The sequence below is a fragment of the Lactuca virosa genome, chromosome 5, assembly GCF_052849685.1.
Source record: "Lactuca virosa cultivar CGN04683 chromosome 5, Lactuca_virosa_CGN04683_v6, whole genome shotgun sequence".
Classification (NCBI taxonomy): Eukaryota; Viridiplantae; Streptophyta; class Magnoliopsida; order Asterales; family Asteraceae; genus Lactuca; species Lactuca virosa.
Genome location: NC_136430.1, coordinates 149,041,254 through 149,060,319, shown reverse-complemented (window position 1 = coordinate 149,060,319; position 19,066 = coordinate 149,041,254). Strand labels below are relative to the sequence as shown.

The window sequence follows — 19,066 nt, the reverse complement described above, 5'->3', positions numbered from 1 at the left end:
ACTCGTCGAGTCCCTCTCTTTGACTCAAAAATAAATACTCAATTTATGATACCTGGAAATCCGGATGTTACAATTCTCCCCCATTATAATCAGACTTCGCCCTCGAAGTCTCACTCCGCAAACAACTCTGGATGCTGCTCCCACATCTCCATCTCCGGCTCCCAGGTCAGCTCGGACCCTCTCCGATGTTGCCACTGGACCTGAACCAGGGGCACCTCCTTGTTCCTCAGAACCTTGATCTTCCGATCTAAGATCGCGATCGGCCTCTCAATGTAATTCAAACTCGCATCCACCTGAATATCCTCTAGCGGCACAACCGTCTTATCGGCTATACACTTCCTCAACTGGGATACATGGAAGGTATCATGGATCTTACTCAACTCCTCGGGTAGCTCCAGACGGTATGCTACCTTACCCACCCTCGCGGTCACCCTGAATGGACCAATGTATCGGGGCCCCAGCTTGCCCCTCTTCCTGAATCGGATCACTCCTTTCTAAGGAGATACCTTCAGGAGTACGAAATCTCCAACCTGGAACTCGAGCTCGGATCGCCGCCTATCCGCATAACTCTTCTGACGGCTCTGGGCTGTCAGTAACCTCTGTCTGACCTACTGTATCTGCTCAGTCGTCTTAAGCACTATCTCAGTGCTACCCATCACTCGCTGCCCTACCTCTCCCCAACAGATGGCGGCCCGACACCTCCTCCCATATAAAAGCTCAAAGGGAGGCATACCAATACTCGACTGGTGGTTGTTGTTGTTAGAAAACTCAGCCAAAGGTGGGTATGTGTCCCAACTTCCACCAAGTCCATAACACATGCCCGAAGCATGTCCTCGAGTGTCTGAATCGTCCGCTCACTCTGCCTGTCCGTCTGTGGGTGGTAAGCAGTACTGAAATGCAATCTCGTACCCAACTCCTCATGGAATTTCTTCCAGAACCTGGAAGTGAAACGTACATCTCGGTCTGACACAATCAAGATCGGCACTCCATGCCGCGACACCACCTCTCTCACATATGTCTCTGCCAGCCTCTCCGCAGAAGAGCTCTCACTGATAGCAAGGAAGTGAGCGCTCTTCGTCAGCCGGTCCACAATCACCCAAATTGCATCAACACCCCTCGCGGTCCTTGGCAATTTGGTGATAAAATCCATAGAAATCTGTTCCCACTTCAACTGGGGAACCTCTAGTGGGTGGAACTTGCCATGCGGACGCTGGTGCTCGGCCTTAACCCGGCGACAGGTCAAGCACCTCTCTACTACCCATGCAACATCCCTCTTCATACAGGGCCACCAATAGTCTCTATTTAGGTCCAAATACATCTTTGTGTCCCCGGGATGGATTGAGAATCTCGATCTATGCGCCTACTCCATCAGAGTGCTACGTGCCCCGTCCGTATACGACACCCAAATCCGACCATTAAAGGTCATGAGCCCTCGGCTATCCGTCACCAACTCGGACACCTGTCCAATCACCCGCTCCCTTTTGCGGTTCTACGGTCTCACAGCCTCTGCCTGGGCCTCTCGAATAGTATCCAACACCGGAGTCATCACCGTCATCCTCATACATATGTCTCGAATCGGGGCACTCTCCGCCCTACGGCTTAGAGCATCGGCTACTACGTTAGCCTTGCCCGGGTGGTACAGGATCTCACAGTCGTAATCCTTTACCACATCCAACCATCTCCTCTGACGCATATTCAGGTTGTGCTGATCCATTAGATACTTCAAACTCTTTTGGTCCGTGTATACAGTACACCGAACCCCATACAAATAATGGCGCTATATCTTGAGGGCGAACACTACTGCCCCCAACTCCAAATCGTGGGTGGGATACCTCGTCTCATGGGGCTTCAGCTGCCTCGATGCGTATGCTATCACGTGCCCTCTCTGCATAAGCACCGCACCCAACCCTGATATAGACGCATCACAGTAAACCACAAAATCCTCCATTCCCTCCGGAAGGGCTAACACTGGGGCTTCGCACAGTCTCTGGCGAAGGGTCTCAAACGAGGTCTGCTGCTCTGGACCCCAAGAAAAAGCAACGCCCTTCCGAGTCAATCTGGTGAGGGGAACGACAATCTTGGAGAAATCCCGGATAAATCTCCGATAGTAGCCGGCCAACCCCAGAAAACTCCTGATCTCGGTGGGGGATCTCGGCACCTCCCAACTCATGACAGCCTCAATCTTGGCCGGATCGACCAATATCCCATTCTGATTAACGAGATGTCCCAGGAACTGGACCTCTCGCAACCAGAAATCACACTTGGAGAATTTGGCATAAAGCCTCTCCGATCTCAATACTCCAAGGATCTCCCTCAGGTGCTCCTCATGCTGCTCTCTGGTCCTCGAATACACTAGAATGTCGTCGATGAACACAATTACCGATCGATCCAACATCGGCCTGTATACTCGGTTCATGAGGTCCATGAACGCCGCTGGTGCATTGGTGAGCCCAAAAGGCATCACCACGAACTCGTAATGCTCATAACAAGTCCTAAATGCTGTCTTCTGGATATCCTCATCACGCACCCTCATCTGGTGATATCCATACCTCAAGTCTATCTTGGAAAACCAAGACGCACCCTGCAACTGATCGAACAGATCGTCGATCCTCGGCAATGGATAACGGTTGTTGACAGTTAATTTGTTCAACTCCCGGTAATTAATGCACATCCGGTGTGAACCATCCTTTTTCCTGACAAAAAGGATCGGCGCTCCCCACGGCGAGCTACTCAGTCGGATGAATCCCTTCCCCAGCAGCTCCTGAAGCTGCAAGGATAACTCCTGCATCTCCGGTGGCGCAAGGCGATAGGGTGCCTTGGCAATAGGTGCTACCCCCGGAATCAAATCGATGCGAAACTCTACCTGCCTCTCGGGAGGCACACCCGGCAACTCCTCGGGGAAAACATTCGAAAACTCTCGCACTATCGGTACCTCGCTGACAGAACTCGGCCTCTCTGCGGCAACTCGTATATCCATCACATAGGCTACAAACCCTCTACTACCCTGCTGTAGACTCTGTCTCGCTCTGGCAGCCGAACAAAATGCTGACCCAGATCGGGTACCCTCGCCATACACCGTCAGCACTCCCCGACTAGGGTCTCGTATGGTCACCAACTGCCGCTCGCAGTCTATAACAGCTCAAAATCAGCTCAACCAGTCCATGCCCACGATGACACAGACATCACCCATCGCAATCGGTACCAGATCTATCAGGAACTCAACACCTAAAATCTCGAGCACACATCCTCGAATCACATCAGTAGCATAAACCGCTCGCTCGTCAGCTATGGAAACTCGTAGAGGTCGACTCAACGCCTCTCGCCGGGTACCGATGTGCTGGCTAAACGCTAATGACACGAAAGATCGACTCGCACCCGAGTCAAATAACATCAAAGCAGGTACAGAACTCACAAGAAATGTACCTATGCATACCACAGAATAAGCATAATATCTCAAACTCAGTATAAGTAAATAAAAGAATACATACCATCCACGACATCGGGCGCTGTGCGGACCTCCTCCGCTGTCAACTGAAAGGCTCTCCCGCGAGCCTTCGGTGCCTCGGCCTTCGCTGGCCAGACCTCGGTAGCTCTAGCAGCAGGTGCAGATCCCTGAAGTAGCTGCAGGCACTCGGCCTTCCGATGGCCTGTCTGGTTGCAGTGAAAGCAAACCGAATATCCCTTGGGGCAATCCCTCGCGATATGCCCCTCCTTCCCTCACTTGTAGCACACACCTGCTCTACACGTCCCATCATGACTCTTGCCGCACTTCCCGCAAGTGCGGCCCTTCGGACCTCTAGATCTCGAATCAGCGGGCTTTGCCAGCTTGGCTGCCGGCTGAGACTGTACCGGCCGCCTATCCCTCCTCTGAGACTCGGCCTCCTCCCTGGCCTAAGTCTCTAGCTCAATCTCCCTCTTCTGGACATTCGCCTGGAGCTTGGCAAATGTTCAGTATGTCGAGTTCGCCACGAACTCACGAATGTCCCTCCTCAATATGCTCAGATATCGGCTCATACGTGCCTGCTCGGTAGACACGTGCTCAGGGCAACACCCTCTCATGAAACATCCGTGTAATCACAGTCACGGACTCCGTCCCCTGCTTGAGGGACAAGAACTCTTGCGCCAATCGTTCCCTCTCCACCGGGGGAACATACTCATCTCGGAACATGGTGGTGAACCTCTCCCAGGTCACCGTTGTAATCTCTGCAAGAGTGAAGTCTGCCATAACAAACTTCCACCAGTCCTTCGCTCCCAAGCGAAGCTGGTTCAGCGCGAACCGAACTCTTAGATGCTCCGGACAAGAACAGGTGTAGAAGCATCCCTCAATGTTAGAGATCCACCTCATCGCGGCTATCGGATCCTGAGTCCCATCAAACTCTGGTGGCTTCGTGTTGCTGAACTCTCGGTACAGCAACGAGTCACCCTCCTGTGTCCTGGCAGCGGCGACGGCTGCGGTGGCTGCAGCAACAGCAGCCTCGGTAAGAGAAGCATACCGCTCGTCAAACGTCTCAATCAAATTGGTCTTGATAGACCAAAACATCTCAGGAATCTCCGCTCATATGGTTGCGGCCACCTCCTCGTGAATCAACCTACGGATCTCCTCATCACTGGTACCACTGGTACCACTGCCCCCTGGGTGGTGGCGCGTCCCAACCATGATGTCTCTGAAATACAACACAAAAGAAGTCAGAGACTCGCTCGTGTATACTCGCACTCGATACTCAACCCTACTTGTTCTTTAGTACCCTAAGGATTCTTACTTGGACTGCTCACCGATCCGGTGTTTCCAGTAGTACGGGCCCTATACTACCTTCCACAACGCATTGGTATTCACCCCAAGTCCTCCTCCTAGGATCCCAGATCACAAGTACTCTATATCTGACTAAACTCAGGCTACCCTCCAGTAGACCACTCATAAGCTCCTCGCTGCTACCTACTCACTCTCGAAGTATCTCATAGTAGCAGTAACTCCTAGGCTAAGGCATCACAAATCAGGCCCACTCTAGTTCTAACTATGAATACCTAGCCTACTCTAGCATGCATAGCATATCACATAATATCTCATAACACATAATGTAAGGGTATTTTGGGAAATCACCGTTCGGGCGCTGGTTGATTGTACACACTGCTCCGTTCTGCGTTTCTCAAAAATCTTTTTCTCTTTTTAGAAAAATTGTTTCTTTTATGCAAAATTTCTCAAATCCTCAGTTTGAGTTCAGATACGCCCGAAGGTGCATTCGAATCCCTCAAACCAAGGCTCTGATACCAACTTGTAACGACGTAAATTTTAAAACAATTTTTCATTTTTTTCCACATAATAAAACTCATATAATATTCTCAAAATCTCATGTATCAAATGTCATCATAATAAAACATATCCCATAATCTCAAAACGTAATCCTCTGCCAGTGTGTACAAATCATGCCGACGCCTTCCCGCGATCCTCGCTGGTACCTGAAACACATATCACATAACACGGTAAGCATAAATGCTTAGTGAGTTCCCCAAAATACCACATACAACACATAAGCCACTCGAGTCTATAACTCGTTATGACCCTCCGATCAATGTGTCTCAGCGGGACCCTCCAGTCTCGTAGCTCGTTGGACCCTCCAGTCCGGTCTAGCTCGTTGGACCCTCCGGTCCGGTCTAAATCGTTGGACCCTCTGGTCCGGTCTGAATCGTAGGACCCTCCGGTCCGGTCTATATAACACATAGCATACATATATCACAAAGCACATAAACTCAACATACACATAACACATAAGACCCTCCGGTCTGCACATAGTTACCACTCTAGGTAATGTATAGTGGGAAGACTCACCTCGGGTAATCTCGGAAAGTCTCGAACTCGAATATCTGATCTAGCCTCCGCCTAATCACATAAAGTAATTATCTCTAATTAATACGGCTCTCAAAGGCTAGACTAGTCCCTCCCTATATTCTCTCAGAATGGGAAAAGACCATTTTACCCCTCCAATGGTCCAATGTCCAAATGTTGACCAAACCCTAAAAGTCAACCCCAGTCAACGGTCCAACTTTGACCAGACTCGTCGAGTGCACTCGTGTGACTCGGCGAGTCCATGCGTGTCCTCTGAATCCTCCTAAGGCCTCACTCGACTCATCGAGTTAACCTTTCTCTCGACGGGTTACCACTGATCACGAATCGTGGTGCAACACGATCCGACTTGTCGAATCCGCTCATGGAATCGGCGAGTTTCTTCCATGAGAATGCTCAAACGACCTTCTGAGGTCAGATCAGTTTCTCTAACCTATAGATATGGCCTTCTAACACTCAAAAGTTACGTAAAGGTCCAAACTTTATGCTCATGCAACACTCATATGGCTCTATATGATGAATTAGCCCTAACATGACAACCATGGTCTAAAACCCAAAAAGGGACTGCATAAAGCTGGATGTTTGGGGCTCTCTGGACCTCTCAAGGTCCAGATCTAAGGTCTATTTCACATTGGGACCTCTCATGCTCTTATTCCAACTCAAGAAAGGGTAAAGAAACCCTTGATTCAAGAAGCCTATACAATAAGGAAGAAAAGGGCTGAATTGTTACCTCAAAGTGAAGCCTCCTTGCTTGAAAGTCTCAGAACAACAACCTCCTTTGGTCCTTCTTGCTGGATCACTTCTCCTCCTTAGAAAAATCACAACAAATGGTTCAAGATGGCTCTCTCTCTCTCACTACACACGCTCAAATATGCTAGGGTTCTTTTCTCTGAAAGGGTGGCCGCAAATGAAGGCCATAAGGACCCTTAAATAGGGCACATGCCCAAAGATTTAGGGTTTCTGTCCACAGCGCGGACTCGTCGAGTCGACCCTCCTACTCGTCGAGTCCATTCATTAATCCTAGTCAGCAGTCGCGATCCTACTCGACGAGTCTAGGCGTCAACTCGTCGAGTCCCTCTCTTTGACTCAAAATAAATACTCAATATATGATACCTGGAAATCCGGATGTTACAGCGACGCGTGGCAGGACCAGGTCTAGACACTGCTCACGACGTGAGCTTATAATGCTCACGATGTGAGAGCTTTCAAAGTACAAAAACGAGTGTTTTGGTGTCATTTGGAGGATTTTAACACATTTAAGCGGAGATGCTGCCCGGGAGTCGTTTATGTGATATTATACCGGTGGAGCTATTCCGATATACGTGTGATACGGGCCGAGTTATGAGACCATGGAGGTATAATTTACCTCGTTGTTATGTAACTATTTTATACAACATTATTGTTGGGATTGGATAGATTTGAGTATATGTTATGTACATATACTTGGATCCGTGATATGGTGCTGTTACGGACCTGTTGGTGAGATTTGTAAGTAAATATCACGGTAACATAGTTAGTTGGGACTGTCAGGGTTATAAACCCTAATCTACTGAAATGACCCGATATGGTAGATTTAGTTATTGGCCTATAGGGTTAAGCCTAGTATTGATATTCTATTGTATTTAATGAGATTGGTGACAAATAGTCACGGGGTGTAGTTAAGGGTAAATTATAACAGGTTCTAAGGAACTTGAAAATTGTTGGTTAGGTACCGGTTTGTGATGGACGGGAAAGCTGTATAGGTCAAGGACCAAAGTAGTGTGTCAACCAAGTGATCAGGTGAGTAACACTACTCTAACATCCGTTGTTGTTGGTACCTCCACATTTTGGTATATGTGTATTGGTGATTATTATGACATTATACGGTACCTCAGGATGGTATAATTATTTGAATATATTATCTCGGATTGGAGATATGGTACTTGATTTGTTAAATTGGTTATAATGAAATATTGATATATTGGTTTATATTTGTCTCGGATTGGAGATGAAATATTGATATACATTGGGTTATATTTATCTCGGATTAGAGATGGTATCATTTGACAGGTTTGGGCTTAGTACTTTACTAAGCATGGGATTATTAAGCAAAAAGATTTATGTTAGATCCCTTAGGAGATATTGTGAATATATCTGCATGATGGATTATTTGTTATTTGGATTATGTGTTTTTGTTATTGTAGTTGTTACTCACTAAGCCGTGAGGCTTAGGTTGTTTGTTTGTAAATGTTTTGCAGTTTAAAGATTGTAGCGCCAGGCTCGATCATGTGCTTGCTGCCAGCACGATCCTTGTTATAGCTTATTGTGCTCCAGTTTGCCAGTGTATACCAAAATGCTTTGTAAAATTTTATAATTATGGAATGTATTTTGGGGTATACCTGGTGTGAAAAAAATATGGGCGTTACATTACGCTGCGTGATAGACAGTCTTGGTTTGGGATGGAGAGAGTACCCTATAGGTTATACTGCTGTGTGGTGATGTAAGGTTGCATTAGCATGTTGTTGTATGCCGAGAGGTGGCCACGGTTTGGTCCGTAGAATGCTTGTTGTTGAAATGGGAAGGTTAGCGTTTGGGTGGACAAGAGGGGTGAGTTTTGTGCGAGAGGATTGTTGGACACAAATGGCTGATGATGTGGGATTGTGGTGTTGAAGGGTATATTTGTCACAAACAGAAGTGTTTGGAAAGCCATTGTTTGATCTCTCACCATCTGGTTCAGCGGTGGTGTTTGGAAAACCGCCGGTTGTTCTCCCACTATTTGGTATAGTGGTGGTGGTTGCGAGAAGACCGGTGTGCCGCCGACATTGTCCACCATTGGTGGAGTTGTATTGCTTGATATCACCATCAAGTGTGGTGTTTGCATGGAGGCGCTTTGCGCCATTACGGCGGCAGAGGAAGTTGGTCCTTCGACGTTTGACCTCCATAAGTCGTTTGTTGGAGCGGTGGTTACCGTCGATCCGCCCTTTTGTGATGCTTCACCGGTGAGTGGTGTGAGAACTGGGGCAATAACTGGTTCCAACGACATCGTAGGTTTGATGGGGCTTGTTGGCGTCCCACCAGTTCCTCCAGTTTCTCCGAATGCCATTCTTCCAACGATGATGAATGTGTTTTTTTTTGTCTTTCGGCACACTACGGATGGCACCAAATGATGCGACCTGGTCACCGGACGATAACGTTGTACACCTTTGATGATTTCGATGAGCCTGTAAGGTCACAACGAGAGAGAACCGCCAGCCGTTCTCCGGGAGGCGGCTCCCAGGAAAACGCTCCGACGGTCAAGTCATTGGATAGACTTGGGAGTATATGGGGTAAAACGGGAGAGAGCGACTTACTTTCCAAGGCACCAAGGGTGGTCTTTTATACTGAAACCTTCTGCTAGTCCGCACGGGACAAGGGCGTCAGACTCGACAGGATCGGGGACACTAATTGGTTAATCGTGCTCCTTAATCTGTCAGAGCGAACGCGTGGTTCAGGTGGTAATGCTCTGAGCATCTGCCTTGTCGCCTGGAGCCGTTACACTTTTATCGCAGAGCGAAAGGCACCCCTGGCAGGGTCGGGCCTTATCTGTGGGCGCCCTGCTCTTAGGGGCGCTGGCGAGCGCTAAGTTCAATCGGGCTCGTTCCGCTAGGCGCGACGTGCCTTGGGGAATTCTCTGGCGCGTCTAAGCGCGACTCTTCGTTCGTGCCAACGGAACGTCATCATATATATATATATATATATATATATATATATATATATATATATATATATATATATATATATATATATATATATATATATATATATATATATATATATATTAGTGACTCACAAATCAGAATACATACTTGAATGTTGATATTTACAACAAAACTACAACCACGAAAATCTCTATGTCCCCTTCATCTTTAGAAAACAAATTTGCAAGAGTTTAGTGGTGTGTTATAATTTCTTTGATGATCCACAAATGACTAATAACAGGTATTTATAAGCTTTCCTTATGACAATTGGAAATTGTCAAAAACCAATTTTAACTGCCAAGATGATCCACAAATGACTAATAACAGGTATTTATAAGCTTTCCTTATGACAATTGGAAATTGTCAAAAACCAATTTTAACTGCCAAAATACCTGTCAATTTAGTTATTATGAATTTAATAAAATTAAAAAAAATTAATTTCGTAATTAAAAATATTTAATTAATTAGGTAGACCCTAAGAGCCCCAAGGCCCAAGGCTCAATCTTTAACCATTAAATATTCTTTAATATAAGACTAATTTGTGCCTAGTTAGGCTAGCCCAACACCACATTCTAATCCCATCAACCTTAACCCAATATTTTATCCATATTGATAAACTAGGAAGGCTTAGTCATATAAGGAGATAATTTATTTCTTGCTTCCAATGTGGGACAAGTCCCACAATGCTCATTTTACTAACCAAAGTTTCAACAATACCCCACATTTTCTATTCAAACTCCAAGAATACCCCCACATTTGAATAGAAAAGAAGAGAAATTTGATATTCAAATCAGGGAAGTAAGATATGAAATGCATCTGAAGAGGTGCTGTAAAACTTGAATCTTTCATAGTGAATACTAATTGGATCTAGTTTGTAGGTAGTGAATTAGAGTCTTGAACTAACCATTTTCTATAATAGAATCAAAACAAGAAGTATCACATCAACTCCCAAAGATGCGACCTCACATCCATCTCACATAGGTAATGCTAATCTAGAATAATTCATATTATTCCACTATAAAAGCAATTAGAATTATTAAGAATAAATATCATCCATATATCATCAATGGCAAAACACAAAATAAATATCATAGAAGTGAGGATACCTTTGTGTTATTTGTATTTTGAGTCTTCCCCAACTAGTTGTCCTATTGAACCAAGACCATGGGATCCCTATTGAACCAAGACCATGGGATCCCTAATTTTGAGTCTTCCTCATTGTGTTGGCTTTAAGCCCATTCCCCTCAATGTGAAGAGAACTTGCTCTCTACTAAGGCATGTAGTTAAAGGATCAACTATATTTTCCTTTAACTTTATGTATCTAATGGAAATGATTCCATTTTTCAGCAAGTCTCTTATTGTAATGTGTTTGCGCCTAATGCGTCTTGACTTGACATTATATATATATATATATATATATATATATATATATATATATATATGATTTTATGTTTTACTGAGAGCAATCATACTATCACAATGTATACCAATAGTAGTAACAGGTTTAGGCCATAAAAGAATACCTTCTAGGAAGCTTTTATTCTTCAGCAACTTTGTCTATAGCAACAAACTCTGCTTCCATTATAGAACGGGTATTCACAGTTTGCTTAGAAGCTTTTAAACCATTCAGCTTCTTCAACAGCTTTGTTTAAAGCAACAAACTATGTTCATAGTTTGCTTAGATGATTTTTTTAATATAAACTTAATTTGTGCCCAATTAGACTAGCCTAACACCACATTCTAAGCCCATCCACCTTAGTCCAATACTTTATCCATATTGATAAACTAGGAAGGCTTAGTCTTATAAGGAGGATCAATTTCTTTCTTGCTTCCAATGTCCCACAATGCTCATTTTACTAACCAAAGTTCCAACATGAGATTGAGGAGGTGTCCGACTGTGGCATTATGGATCCAACGTTACGAATGGGGAGAACAAAATAGGCTACTAACGCAGACGATGTTTGCTAGAAAGATGTCGATCACGGTGGATGGAGTTGGTGTTGATGGTTGCTTAGAGAGAAAGAGGGGGAAGTGGTGGTTTGGCTCCAAGTGAGAGTGAAAGGGAAGGAATATGACGGGTTTACGATTAAGGGTTGGTGTTTTTTCTAATTAATAAAACATTATTTAAGGCTCAAAAGAACAAAAACAAAATATGGATAAAATAGTAATTAGATCGATCATGAATAGGGGTGTTCGTTTGGATGGATCAGTTCGATTCGATCAAATTAAGTAAATCCAAATCGATTTTGATTTTCAAAATATGAATCTGAATTGTCCAAACTAAATTCAAATTTGATCCGATCTGATCCAATCAAGTTACAATTCGCTTGGATCGGTTTTTATTATTCGGTTTTTTAAAAACCAAAACATTTTAAAACAACATATAATTATAATATTATCAATTTTTTTATAGAAGAAGTAAAAACAAAATCATTTAGTTGTGATTTAAAATTTATAAACAACTAAGAAGTTATATTATAATTTAATATTTAATAGATAAAAAACTTTTGAGAGAAAATGGATATTAATTTTTGTTATTAGGTGAAACTTTTTAAGCTTTTTTAAAAAAAATAAATTATAAAATTAATAAATAATTATAGATATATTAAAAATAAATAAATAATAAATTGTTATTCGGTTTTTTTGAACTATTCGGTTCTTATTTTATAAACCAAAACCAACCCGAAATCCAAAATAGTAATTCGGTTTTGGTGAAAACCAATCCAAAAATCCGAATATCCGAAGCAAATTGTCCAATCCAAATTGTCCAATTAAACAATTCGGTTTTATCCAAATGGTAGTCGTAATCATCAAATAAAATGAAACTATATTAAATGTAGGAAAGAAAAAGTAAGACGAGACGGTATGGGCACTTCTCGTGCTCGTTGTGCGGACGTGGCAAGCCTTAACGACGTCGTGACGGGGGGAACACCCCCCCCCCCCTTCTCGTTTTTGCTCGTTGAGGGTGAAACTCGTTGGCGTCACAACCGGAAGAAACGACACCATTTTCAAACATTTCGTTGACTAACCGTTTGGCAACGGTTCTTTTATAAAAAAAAATTAACTATTAAAAAAATCATTTACCCTATAAATACCTACCATTTTATAAAAATTTTCACACAATTTCTCTTCTTCTCTCTACATACTTTCAATTATCTTCAAAAAAAATATGGACCCTTTCGACTCGTCCGATGATTCAGATGACGATATTTTCTTCAGGATGATGTATCATTATTACACTACCGACCTGCTACAACGAGACCCAGCCCCGCTACTAACAAGACGTGCGATGTTAAACAGAAATCGCGAGGAAGGACACAAACATCTATATCGCGATTACTTTGTGGATAATTGTGTATATGGATCGAAGGACTTCAAAATAAGATTTCGTTTGAGTAGAAATGTGTTCCTACGGACCGTCAACGCCTTGGAAAGCCGGTATCGCTTCTTTACTATACTTTTATACAAAATAAATAAAAATCTAGTATGTGTTTCTTTAATTTTACAACATATGCAATATATTTTTAAACTGTAGTTAATTTATGTTTAGGTATGAATTTTTTCAATTGAGATATGATGCTAGAGGTAGACGAGGGTTTACAACGTTGTAGAAATGTGTTGCGGCCATTCGTTTGATGGCTATGGGGGAGTCACCCGACACCATGGACGACTATATGAGAACGTCTGAAAGAACCGCAAGGGAGAGTTTGTATACATTGTCAAGGGGTGTTGTTGAAACATTTGGAGACGTGTATTTGCGGAAACCTTCGTTGCATGATTTGCAAGAATTGTATGTGGCGCATTAAGAACGCCATGGGTTTCCTGGAATGATCGAAAGCATTGATTGCACACACTGGAAATGGAAAAATTGTCCTGTAGCATGTAGCATGGAAAGGGCAATACGCAAGTGGTCATCACGGATCACCTTCGTTGGTTCTAGAGGCTCTTGCTTCTCAAGATTTATGGATTTAGCATGCATTTTTTAGGGTTGCGGGTTCCAACAACGACGTCAACGTTATTGATCAGTCGCCAATATTCGACGATCTTTTGAATGGAAAGGCCCCGGATGCTCCTTACACGGTGAATGGAAACAAATACAAGTATGGGTATTACCTTACAGATGGAATATATCCTCAGTATTCCACATTCGTGAAGGCATTTCACCACCCGGTAGAAGAACGAGACAAATTTTTTAAGAGAAGACAAGAAGGAGCACGTAAGGATGTGGAACGTGCTTTTGGAGTGCTGAAGGCGAAGTGGCATATAATTGAACATGCAGCACGACCATTGGATTTAGAAACTCTACGATATATCATGTATGCATGTATCATAATGCATAACATGGTAGTAGAAGATAAAGGGCGAAATATTGCACACTATATCCCAACGGAGCCCAGACACGTTCAGTTTCAACCAGGAACAACGAAACAACAGAGTATTTGCATCGAGTCGTTGACATTCATGACGCAAATAAACACAGACAACTTCGAGAGGACTTGGTGGATTATATCTTCTATGGTAACAATAACGATAACGAATAGCGTTTAGTTTTTAAAAAAATGTTTTTTTAACTGTTACGTCCCGGGATCTAGATCTCGTGACAGGACCTGTACTTGTACTTCCTACAGTCGTGAGTATTACTAACACCTAATCTCCTATTGAGAGGAGACTAGGTTAAACTATTCTAAGAGATTAAAAACAATTGACTTCAAGCATAATTTTATTTCATAAACAACTACCCTTTAAATAGGGATAAACAAAAGACTATAATAAGGAAACAAAGATCACCCAAATCGACTCAATTACTAAATGATCATAATTACCAAATTAAAAACTGAAACAAGATAATCTCCTAAAATAAGATACTTTCCAGAAATATAAAATACTTATTATTCGTATGATTCATAACATTACTCCCCTCCTCCACATTGAGCTTGTCCTCAAGCTCAATAGTCACCCATTAGTGTCGTTTTCCTCATTATCCATCATGATGCAAAAGAGCTTGGCACATTTATGCCCAATCGATAATATTTCATCACAGTCGAAGCACAAGCCTTTTGCCCGCCTCTCTGCCATTTCTGTAGTCGTTAGTTTTTTCCAGGCCGGATTTAGTGTTTTAGTTTTGTAGTTTCCAGCTCCTCCCTTTCTTGCTGGCTCTCGTTTTTGGCTTGCAGTCGAGGTTTGGTTTCCTGTAGGCCTGACACCTATTGGTTGTCCTGCTTCTGCCACCCTTATCTCAATTTGTCTTGCTAGATTCATGGCATAGTATAGATTTATGGGTCTCGCAAATTCAACCTCATATCTTATCACGTTTGTTAGCCCCGCACAAAAGTGCCAAATGCTTTGCTCCGGTGTGACCCCCGTCGTCCTACCCAACAACAATTCGAAGCTTTCACAGTAGTCTTCTACTGTCCCAACTTGTCGAAGCCGAGTTAACTCCCCTAAGGGATTCAAGCTCATAGGCGGCCCGAAACGGATTTTGCATTCTTTCGAAAACTCGACCCAATTCAAACGATTTTTCATCCTTCTCAGGTTTCGGTACCACCCGCTTGCCCGTCCCTGTAGGGCGAAAGTTGCTTGGCGGACCCAAGCCTCCGGCGGTGTTTGCTGTTCTTCGAAGAAGTCCTCACACTTCTGTAACCATTCGAGTGGGTCACCCTTTCCCTCATATACCGGAAACTCCATCTTGGGGAATCTAGGCACCCGATCGCCACGGTAACCTCCTTCATCAAAATCATCCCAACTTTTATGCACCTGTTCTTGTTCAATATGTCGATTGTGTCCCGATCCTTCGGCTTTGTGGAAATCCCAGCGGTGTTTAAATGATTGTGGTTCTGCATTGCGCCAAGAATCCGATCCCTTCCCTACTCCCCGTCCTGTTCCCAAGGGGTTTGATCCAAACGACCCCCTGCCTCGATCTAACACCGTGAAGGAACTCGTCATCTTGCTTCCTGGTGCGTTGCCGGTGATGATTCCCTTGCCCCTTCCTCGGCCTAGCTCGCTGCTATCTTCAAATTGCTGGTCCATCTCTTCTTCTTCCTCGCTTGCTTCAGACCCTTGTTTGTTAACCTTGTTTTGGGATTGTGATAAACTCTCTTCCAGCGCCGCATGCTTGGCCTGCAAGGCTTCGACTGCCCCCTTCAGTTCAAGGGTACTCTGAGTTTGCTAGACCATGAATGCTTCTAGCTTCTTCATCAATTCTTCCTGTTGAGTAGACATCACAAGCGGCTCTGATACCAAATTTGTTACGCCCCGGGATCTAGATCTCGTGACAGGACCTGTACTTGTACTTCCTACAGCCGTGAGTATTACTAACACCTAATCTCCTATTGAGAGGAGACTAGGGTAAACTATTCTAAAAGATTAAAAGCAATTGACTTCAAGCATAATTTTATTTCATAAACAACTACCCTTTAAATAGGGATAAACAAAATACTCTAATAAGGAAGCAAAGATCACCCAAATCGACTCAATTACTAAATGATCATAATTACCAAATTAAAAACTAAAACAAGATAATCTCCTAAAATAAGATACTTTGCAGAAATTAAAAATACTTATTATTCGTATGATTCATAACATTAACGAATAGAGTTGTATTTTTTTTTTTGAATTTGGATGTTATGTGTAATTTAATTTCTATGTTATTTTTAATCTTTAAAAATTGTTTTTATTATATGTTATTTATAATTTTTAAACATAATGTTTTATTTATTATGTTATATTTAAAAAATATTTGTTTAAATTAAAAAAAAAAAGAAATTCGAAAAAAAAAGTTATAAAATGGAAAAAAGTTGGTGTTATAACAAGATGGAACATGATGACCATTTCCTCATTTGGTGTTATAACACCATTGGTGATGTGGCATGTGAGGTGTCACCAAAATGATGTTACATCTACTTGGACACACCCAATGCTCTACGGAACTACCAAGTCAATTATTATTAACAAAGGTCCAATCCTGAAATTTTGTCTTGTGTTAACCTTGTTTTAAATCATTTAAACTATTACGGGCTGCGGCGCTGTAACCACTTCTGTGAACCACGTTTCACCCGATTCCCGTATGCTTGTCTCGCGGCTTCCCCGGGCAAATCTTCAAAATTTATCTTCCATCACTTCATCCTGCCGTTGCATCTTCCTTACACACATTCTAAACTTCCATTCATTTCGAGATGTATACTCCTCAAATGTCAGAATCGGCAACCTCTCCCGTACCGGGAAAATGGATCTTGCCCGTAAACTGTTCGACGAAATGCCTACTAGAGATGTTGTCTCATGGAACGCGGTCATCTCTGGCTACTGGAAAAACGGATTTATTGGAGAATCGAAGAGACTGTTCGATCTAATGCCTCTGAGAAATGTAGTGTCTTGGAACTCGATGATCGCTGGTTGTGTTGAAAATGGTATGATCGATATTGCATTTGCTTACTTTAGCGAGATGCCTGAGAGAAATACAGCGTCTTGGAATGCTATGATTTCGGGTTTTATTAGGTATAAAAGAGTAGACGAAGCTGTGGAGCTTTTCAAACAAATGCCAAAGAGAAATGTGATATCGTATACAGCTATGATTGATGGGTTTGCACAGAAAGGGGAGATTAGGAAAGCTAGGGAGTTATTTGACTCCATGACAACTCGTAATGAAGTTTCATGGACTGTGATGATCAGTGCGTATGTGGAAAATGAAGAATTTGATGAGGCTAGAGAAATCTTTGGTCGGATGCCATGCAAGAATGTAGTTGCTATAACGGCTATGATTACTGGTTATTGCAAGGAAGGAAAGATGGAAGATGCTGGGGTGTTGTTTGAAGAAATTGAATGTAAAGATGATGTTTCTTTTAATGCTATGATAACAGGTATGTTTACTTGACACAAGGGTAAAATGGTCATATACCCAAGTACTAATTCTTGATTGTTGGTAGGTTATGCTCAAAATGGGAGAGGTGAGGAAGCACTAAAACTACTCATCCGTATGATTCAAACTCCACTAAAACCGGATCAATACACCCTTGTTTCCATTCTTTCTGCATGTTCAAGTCTTGCATCATTAACAGAAGGCAAACAAACACACGCACTCGTATTCAAACTGAAATTAAGCACACATGTTTCTGTAGGAAACGCTTTGATCACAATGTATAGCAAATGTGGATGTCTTCCTGACTCTGAGTCGGCTTTTGAACATATAAAAACTCCAAATATTGTGTCTTGGAACACAATTATTGCAGCTTTTGCACAACATGGAGCATATGAGAAAGCTCTTGGATTATTTAAAAAGATTGAATTGCATGGAATTGAACCCGATGGGATCACCTTTCTTAGCTTGCTCTCAGCTTGTGGTCATGCAGGTACACAATTATTCGTTTTTATAATCTGCTTGCAAAAAATAGCAATGCACTTTCATCTGTCTGTTTATTTATGTCTTGACAAATCTAACTAAAACCAATTGTATTAATGTCATCCATACACAAAGCAAAGGTTTTTCAAAGTATAATAGTCGCTGAAATTTTAAGTGTTATTGATGATCCAGGTAAGGTAAAAGAGAGTTTATATTGGTTCAAGTCAATGAAATCTTTTTACAACGTGGCCCCACGTTCGGAGCACTACGCGTGTTTAATAGATATTTTGGGTCGATCTGGTGAAGTTAAAAAAGCTTATGAAATAATCCAAGAAATGCCATTTGAACCCGATTCGGGAGTTTGGGGTGCCATTCTTGCGGGGTGTCGTTTCAGCATGAATAATACCGAATTGGCGGAATTAGCTTTTGAGAAACTTACGGGTTTTGACCCTAAAAACTCAGGGGCTTATGTTATGTTGTCCAATATTTATGCTTCGTTGGGTTTGTGGAGACAAGTGACACGAGTGAGGGGTTTGATGAAGGAAAATGAGGTCAAGAAGCAAACCGGGTTTAGTTGGATGGAGATCGGGGATACGTCGCATTATTTTGTTGGAGGGGATGTGTCTCATTTCGCGATTACTGAGATTCGAATGCTGGTAAATCAAATCTACTCACAAATGAAACTTGCGGAGGATACTGCTTTTTGACTTGATGGATTTAACAAGAACAGGGTTTTAATCCGATATGTTGTGTTTGTATTTGACTTGATGCAAAAGGATCTCTACTTACCATAGAAAGTCAGATGATGTTTGGGATGTTTTCTGTGTTAATGTGTCATATCCAGGGTGTTGACAGCTGTTAAGTTGGTTAGCATAGTTGCGTGTGTAAAGCAGGCTTATAATACGACCTCTGAAATCATACTTAAGGACTCAATAAATCTAACAATACTGCATTACATCACTTTTTTTATTTTTATTTTCGTAAAAAAAAAAAAAAAACATTTCTAGCTTAATGATAAGTCATGTACGTCCTATTCAGTCATCAAGTAAAAAAGGAAGTGCTTTAAATTATGGAGAAAAGGTTTGATAGGAACATCTTCAACTACATCTTTAAAATTGATTCTCATGTTTTGCACAACAGCTGCTTTTTATTATATAATGACGTACTTCGAGCAATTTA

General features: G+C 42.5%; 2 protein-coding genes across 2 annotated transcripts; both read left to right on the top strand.

Annotated features, from left to right (window-relative positions):
* The first annotated feature begins 13,196 nt into the window (after nt 1-13,196).
* LOC145111861 (uncharacterized) lies at nt 13,197-14,103 on the top strand. Its single transcript, XM_079048106.1, has 2 exons — nt 13,197-13,345; nt 13,542-14,103. The coding sequence occupies exons 1-2, from the start codon at nt 13,197-13,199 to the stop codon at nt 14,101-14,103; spliced, it is 711 nt and encodes a 236-aa protein (XP_078904232.1).
* Nucleotides 14,104-16,540: 2,437 nt separating this feature from the next.
* On the top strand, nt 16,541-18,847 carry LOC145112195 (pentatricopeptide repeat-containing protein At3g02330, mitochondrial-like). Its single transcript, XM_079048394.1, has 3 exons — nt 16,541-17,408; nt 17,475-17,897; nt 18,080-18,847. The coding sequence occupies exons 1-3, from the start codon at nt 16,619-16,621 to the stop codon at nt 18,592-18,594; spliced, it is 1,728 nt and encodes a 575-aa protein (XP_078904520.1). The 5' UTR covers nt 16,541-16,618; the 3' UTR covers nt 18,595-18,847.
* Nucleotides 18,848-19,066: the final 219 nt, after the last annotated feature.